Source organism: Ovis aries, chromosome 2, assembly GCF_016772045.2.
Source record: "Ovis aries strain OAR_USU_Benz2616 breed Rambouillet chromosome 2, ARS-UI_Ramb_v3.0, whole genome shotgun sequence".
In the NCBI taxonomy this organism is placed as follows: Eukaryota; Metazoa; Chordata; class Mammalia; order Artiodactyla; family Bovidae; genus Ovis; species Ovis aries.
The window spans coordinates 33683858-33691572 of record NC_056055.1 but is presented as its reverse complement, the minus strand read 5'-3'; the positions used below and the strand labels follow the sequence as shown (position 1 = coordinate 33691572).

At 40.9% G+C, this 7715-nt stretch overlaps 1 protein-coding gene across 1 annotated transcript; it reads left to right on the top strand.

Annotated features, from left to right (window-relative positions):
• Positions 1-5680: 5680 nt before the first annotated feature.
• On the top strand, positions 5681-6162 carry LOC101114750 (anaphase-promoting complex subunit CDC26). The gene has a single exon (XM_004004098.6). The coding sequence runs from the start codon at positions 5790-5792 to the stop codon at positions 6045-6047; it is 258 nt and encodes an 85-aa protein (XP_004004147.2). The 5' UTR covers positions 5681-5789; the 3' UTR covers positions 6048-6162.
• The last annotated feature ends 1553 nt before the right edge of the window (positions 6163-7715 follow it).

Genomic DNA, 7715 nt, shown 5'->3' with positions numbered 1-7715 from the left:
TGTGGGTCCAAGAGATCATGAATATACTGAGGGCAAGAACTCCAATCTCCACTGTTGTATCCCCCACCACGGCAATGTCCTGCAAATTGCAGGTACAAAGACAGAGCATGGCACAAGGCTGACATCCAATCAGCATCAGCTCTGCAGAATTGAGCAACAAGTACTCAGCAAGAAGCAACATCCTTTCAATTAGGGAGAAGTTGGTATCTTATGGACAAACTCTGCATACTTGAAAGGCTACTCTGAGGTCTGTGCTAACACCCCCTCTGTTTGGGGATTTATTAACATGGGGTGTTTGTCTTCTCGAGTTTTCTCTGAAAGTTGTGGAAAAATCATTATGGGCAGCCACCAGCAGGGCAGAAAGCCAGCTGTAGTTACTCACGGTCTTTTTAACAATCTAGTCATGATTGTGCTGGGGGTGGGGAGGAGAGAAAACAGGCTTGTGTGAAGCATTTTCTATAGCAGAGCTCAATTGACCTGACACAGAAGACTGGGTCACTTCTCCCCCTGAGCCCCTTCTCGGGGAGTGAGTGCCTTTGTTGGGAGCCACCTGGGCCCCCAAACACTGGCAGTGCCCCTTTGGGCAGAGTGATGGAACAGCTGCTCATTCATAAAGAAAACTGGCTCTTTACATGACAACCAATGTTAACTTGACTCTGTTGAGATATCTGAGTGGCCTGTGGGTCTCCTGGCCTGGCTACCATCATGCCTGTGGCTTTTAATTGAAACAGACACAACGTGGGTCAGCTTCCCACTGGAGTTGGGACCCTGGAAGCTAAGGAACCTATGAGTGAGGCAAGGTGGTTTTATAAGTCTCTTTTAAAATGAGTTTGAAACTGATACTGTGTGGTTCTATAAGATCTGTGCTGTGTTTAGTTGCTCAGTTCTGTCCAACTCTTTGCAACCCCATAGACAGTAGCCTGCCAGGCTCCTCTGTCCATGAGAATTCTCCAGGCAAGAATACTGGAGTGGATTGGCATCTTCTCTTCCAAAGGATCTTCCCACCCAGGGAGCGAACCCAGGTCTCCAGCTTTGCAGGCTGATTCTTTACCAACTGAGCCACCAAGGAAGCCCAGAAGTACTCAAATGGGTAGCCTATCCCTTCTCCAGGGGATCTTCCTGACCCAGGAATTGAACTGGGGTCTCCTGCCTTGCAGGAGGATTCTTTATCAGCTGAGATCTAGCCTGGAGCAAAGAGCTGAGTTCAGTTTGTGACTTATTTTCTTGGTGGTAAACTTTATATGTTGTTTAGCTCTTACCTTTGTTTATTTTATTACTTCATTAAGTAGCTGTCACAAAAACACAGACCATTTCCTTCATATTTGGAGTCTTGTTTTTACTTGATACCTCTAGACACGTGTCCACTTAGAGATAAGAGCTTTGAGAATTATTAAGTATGGACCTTTTTTTGCCCTTCAAACAACACTGACATATTTCAACATTAGTAATCAGTGAGATTTGGCAATATTCTTTTCAATAGTCATCACAATATCTACAATATTTATAAATTCACAAATGTAAATGGAAGTCACAACAATTTATTGACAGTGTCTTATAAACCACTAATGCATCGTGAATGTAAATCAAATTATTAGCATTTGTGAATAGTACTTGAACTTGTTGAATTTTTCATGATGTTCAACATTCAGCCCCTTACACATAGAGAAGAGCAGTTTTGCTGTAGAAGATTTTGCTCTAGCTGAGGGTTCAGGCTACTAAAGAATTTGTTTAGACCTAGCGGATCCACCTCTTCTTGGTTACTGTTAAAATCCACAAGATTCTGTTTCCTTGATATACTAGACATTTGTCTTGCTAAAGCTCCATCAAGGGGACCCAAGAGAAACTCCCGGGAAATAAAACTACAACTTCTTCATGGTAATGATGAAGACGAGGATGCTTAGAGTGAGGCAGGCATTTGAAGATTGCCCTAGTGTGAAGTTCATGGCAAGGCTGACAATCCACAGCAATTTTATGGAACATGTATGCACTTACATAGTGCTGCGGGCTGAGTTGAGTCCCCCTCCAACTTCATGAAGCTCTAACCCTCAATGAAGGAAGTCAAAAGATACCTGAAGTAACAGGCAAGTTTGGTCTTGGAGTACAAAATGAAGCAGAGAAAAAACTAACAGAGTTTTGCCAAGTTAATGCACTTGTCATAGCAAACACCCTCTTCCAAAAACACAAGAGATAACTCTACACTGAACATTAAGTTCAGGTCAGTTCAGTTACTCAGTTGTGTCCAACTCCTTGTGACCCCATGAATCACAGCACACCAGGCCTCCCTGTCCATCATCAACTCCCAGAGTTCACTCAGACTCAACGTCCATCAAGTCAGTGATGCCATCCAGCCATCTCATCCTCTGTCATCCCCTTCTCCTCCTGCCCCCAATCCCTCCCAGCATCAGAGGATGAGTCATTTTCCAATGAGTCAACTCTTCGCATGAGGTGGCCAAAGTACTGGAGTTTCAGCTTTAGCATCATTCCTTCCAAAGAAATCCCAGGGCTGATCTCCTTCAGAATGGACTGGTTGGATCTCCTTGCAGTCCAAGGGACTCTCAAGAGTCTTCTCCAACACCACAGTTCAAAAGCATCAATTCTTCAGCGCTCAGCTTTCTTCACAGTCCAACTCTCACATCCATACATGACTACTGGAAAAACCATAGCCTTGACTAGACATTAGCAGATGGTCAATACCAAAATCAGATTGATTATATCCCCTTGCAGGTGAAAATGGATAAACTCTATACAGACAGCAAAAATAAGACCAGGATATGACTGTGGCTTACACCATGAGCTCCTTATTGCAAAATTCAGACTTAAATTGAAGAAAGTAGGAAAAACCACTAAGCCATTCAGGTATGACCTAAATCAAATTTATGATTATACAGTGGACGTGACATGTAAATTCAAGATATTAGATCTGATAGAGTGCCTGAAGAACTACAGACAGAGGTTTGTAACATTGCATAGAAGGTGGTGATCAAAAGCATCTTCAAGAAAAAGAAATGCAAAAAGGCAAAATGATTGTCTGAGGAGGCCTTACAAATAGCTGAGAAAAGCAGAGAAGTGAAATGGCAAAGAAGAAAAGGAAAAATATATCCATCTGAATGCAAAGTTCCAAAGAATAGCAAGGAGAGATAAGAAAGCGTTGTTAAGTGAACAATGCAAAGAAACAGAGGAAAACAACAGAATGGGAAAGACTAGAGATCTCTTCAAGAAAATTAGAGTTACCAAGGGAACATTTCATGCAAAGATGGGCACAATAAAGGACAGAAATGATATGGACCTAACAGAAGCAGAAGATATTAAAAAGAGGTGGCAAGAATACACAGAAGAACTGTACAAAACAGATCTTCATGACCCAGATAACCACGATGGTGTGTTCACTCACTTAGAGCTGGACATCCTGAAGTGTGAAGTCAAGTGGGTCTTAGGAAGCATCACTATGAGCAAAGCTAGAGGAGGTGATGGAATTCCAGTTGACCTATTTCAAATCCTACAAGATGATGTTGTTAAAGTGCTGCATTTAATATGCCAGCAAATTTGGAAAACTCAGCAGTGGCCACAGGACTGGAAAAGTTCAGTTTTCATTCCAATCTCAGAGAAGGGCAATGACAAAGAATGTTCAAATTACCATACAATTGCACTCATTTCACATGTTAGCAAGATAATACTCAAAATCCTTCAAGCTCGGTTTCAACAGTACATGAACTGAGAAATTCCAGATGTTCAAGCTGGATTTAGAAAAGGCAGAGGAACCAGAGATCAAATTGCCAACACCCATTGGGTCATAGAAAAAGAAAGAATATTCCAGAAAAGCTTCTACTTCTTCACTGACTACACTAAAGCCTCTGCATGGGTCATAACAAACTAGAAAATTCTGTAAGAGATGGGAACACCAGACCAACTTACCTGCCTCCTGAGAAATGTGTATGCAGGTCAAGAAGCAACAGAACTGTATATGGAACAACAGACTGGTTAAAAAATGGGAAAGGAGTATGTCAAGGCTGTATATTGTCACCCTGCTTGTTTAACTCTATGCAGAATACCGCATGTGAAATGCCGGGCTGGATGATCCTCAAGCTGAAATTACGATTGCCGGGAAAAATATCAATGACCTTAGATATGCAGATGACACCACCCAAAAGTGAAAAAGAACTAAAGATGAAGATGAAAAAGGAAAGTGAAAAAACTGGCTTGAAACTCAACATTCCAAAAACTAAGATCATGGCATCTGGTCCCATCACTTCATGGCAAAAAGTGGGGAAGCAATGGAAACAGTGACAGACTTTATTTTCTTGGGCTCCAAAATCACTGCAGATGCTGACTGCAGCCATGAGATTAAAAGACGCTTGCTCCTTGGAAGAAAAGCTATGACAAACCCAGACAGTGTATTAAAATCAGAGACATCATTTTGCCAACAAAGGCCCATATAGTCAAAGCTATGGTTTTTCTAATAGTCATATACTGTTGATGTATATGTGAGATCTGTACATGTGAGAGGATGTGCGAGCTGGATCATAAAGAATGCTGAGTGCTGAAGAATTTTTTAAACTGTGGTGCTGCAGAAGACTCTTGGGAGTCCCTTGGACTGCAAGGAGATCAAAACAGTCAATCCTAAAGGAAATCAACCCTGAATATTCATTGGAAGGACTGATGCTGAAGCTGAAGCTCCAGTACTTTGACCACCTGATGTGAAGAGCTGACTCATTGAAAAGACCCTGATACTGGGCAAGATTGAGGGCAACAGGAGAAGGGGGCGACAGAGGATGAAATGATTGTATGGCATCACTGACTCAATGGACATGAGTTTGAGCAGTCTCAGGGAGATAGTGAAGGACAGGGAAGCCTGGTGCAAAGAGTCAGACACGGCTGAGCGACTAACCTCAATACAGACATATCTCCAAAGAAGAAATACAAACAGCCAAAAAATGCATGAAAATATGCTCAACATCATCAAACATCAGAGACACGCAAATCAAAACCACACTGACATGTCACCTAATACCCGATAGTAGAATAGTTACTATTAAAACAAAATGAAACAAAATAACAGGTGTTAATGGGAGGTGATAAAATTGCAACACTTGCACACTGTTGATGGGAATATAAAATGGTATAGCTGTTACAGAAAACAGTAGGAGTTTCAGCACAAAACTAAAAATAGCACTGCCATATGATCCAGCAATCCCACTCCTGGGTATATAGCCAAAGGAATTGGAAGCAGGGTGCACTCATATTCAGAGCAGCTCTATTCACAACAGCCAAGACATAGAAGCAAACCAAGGGTTCATCCATGGATGAATAGATGGACAAAGTGCAGTATGTATGTACCTGCAATGAAGTATTAATCAGCCTCAAAAAGGAAGAAATCTTGGCACATGCTATAAGATAGATGAGCTTTTAGGACATGATGCTAGGTGAAATAAGCCAATCATGAAAAGACTGGTAGTAGGAGGGAGTCTGGTCGAGTTGAGAGATGTGATCTGTAGAGCCTCAGAGAGAAGCACACGGAGGCCAAGGTTCTGCGAAGAGAGAAACTCAGAGGCAGTGTGGGAAGTGTAGTCCAGTTGGCTTAGCCGATGATTCGGGGTGGGCGCCGAGGTTCCGGAAAGGGACTGAACAGGCCTGAAAAGAGACTGTGACTATGCCTTTTAACTCAGTAGCTGGAGCACAGGAACTGTTGGTTGAATGAATAACCCGTCCATTGAAGACCTATTTAGACCTTGAGGATAACCCTGTGAACTGCTAAGAGTTTACTGGATCTGCCCTTTAGTGTTGATTTCATTATGCTGCGACGAAAACCAACCCGCCTGGAGCTGAAACTTAATGATATTGAGGAGTTTGAGAGCATTCGAAAGGACCTGGAGACACGTAAGAAACAAAAGGAAGATGTGGACATTGTAGGAGGCAGTGATGGAGAAGGTGCCATTGGACTCAGCGGTGATCCCAAGAGCCGGGAACAAATGATTAATGATCGAATTGGTTATAAACCCCAACCAAAGCCCAACAATCGTTCATCTCAATTTGGAAATTTTGAGTTTTAGAGGTGGATTTTCTTGTGTGCCAGAGCCCTGGAATGGAGTACAATGATGGTAGAAACACAAACAAGATTTAGAGAATGGAGTGCTCGAAGTCGGGCAGAATATTTTACCTCCTGCAGAGAAATACTTCTGCATGAGATTATGGATGCTTAACTTTCACTCTGAAATTCAAACTCTGGTTTGTCTCTGGAAAATTTGACTCGATAAAACTTGTCTGATTTTTGTTTTTAAAAATAAATATATTTTTGGGAAAAAAAAAAGAAAAGACGAATACTGTACAGTTCCACTTTTTTGAATCTAAAGAAGTCATATTCAAAGAAACAAAGTACAATGGTGAATATCTGGCTCGGGGAAGGGGAAAGAGGAGTTGCTGTTTACTTGGTACAAGATTTCAGTTACAGAAAATGAGAAAGTTTTGGAGATCTGTTTTACAACAACGTGAATATGCACTGAACACTACTGAACTGAACACTTTAAAATGGTTAGGAGGGTACACTTTATGTATGTGTTTACCACAATAAAAAATATACTTATTCCTGGATTGATGAGTATAAGAACAGCTACCAAGGTATTGTGCAAAGCACTCAGTGTACAGAATCTCATTTAAGATTCTGTAGTTTCTGTGTGGGAGGTAATAATAACCCTACTTGTTGAGGGTTTTATATAGATTGGAATTACTGATTTTTTATTTGTGTCAATTCCTCTAACCCTCACCACAAAACTAGGAGGTTGTAACTTTCATTTTGCAAAGGAGGAAACGAAGCGCAGGGAAACTGAGTCACTCAGCCAAGGACACACAGATGATAAATGGCTGAGCAAGGGTTTGGGTTCAGGCTTTTCCTGTTATTTAATCCCTTTCATAGTTAACATGCTCAGGGGATCTCCCTGACACAGGGATTGAACCCGTGTCTCCTGCGTCTCTTGCCCTGCAGGTGACTTCTTTACACACTGAGCCATCGGGGAAGTGCGAAAGAGAGGTGTCATAATTTGGCCAACGTCATTTAGTCGTAGTGAGAGCTCTGGGATTCAAATCCAGGATTTTAAACCCAAAGCAGTTCACAATCACATTGGTGTTTGTTTTTAACCAGTTGGTCACATTTTGGTGTTTCTTAAGAGAAAAAATTTGACAAAATATGCATTCTTAAGAAGCTGTTAGGGTGCATATAAAGAGATGTTTGGTTTAGTTGGTTTTTTTTTCCCAGGCTTTGAGTTTGCGCATTAATTTTTATTCCTTTTTCTTCCAATGGTGAATATACCTTATGCTTGTTATAAAAGGTTCAGTCAGTACTGGAGTCTGTGGAATGAGATTTCTAGCTGTCTTGCACACTCCTCCAAATGCCAGTTTTCAAGGGAAATCACATGAACTCTTGTTTCAGATATTCTCTCAATTTTCTATGTATGTAACTAGAATAGGTTTAAATTTTAAGTTTGTGGTTTTAAGGTTTTTAATTTTTAGTTTGACAGAGAATTAAAACAAAAAACAAAAAGTAAATATTAATCCACTACAGCAAAGCTTTAAACAATTTTAAAATGTTATACTTCAAAGTCTTCTTTCTTTCCAAGCAATACTTTGCCCTCAAGGTAACTGTTCTTTAAATTCTGTGTGCTTTATTCCTAAATTTTACTCACATGTATAGTGTCATTTATATGTTTATTTCTATATCATCTAAT

Bases quoted from the DNA above. Each gene is read 5' to 3' on its own strand.
- LOC101114750 (XM_004004098.6), top strand. From the start codon at position 5,790: ATGCTGCGACGAAAACCAACCCGCCTGGAGCTGAAACTTAATGATATT.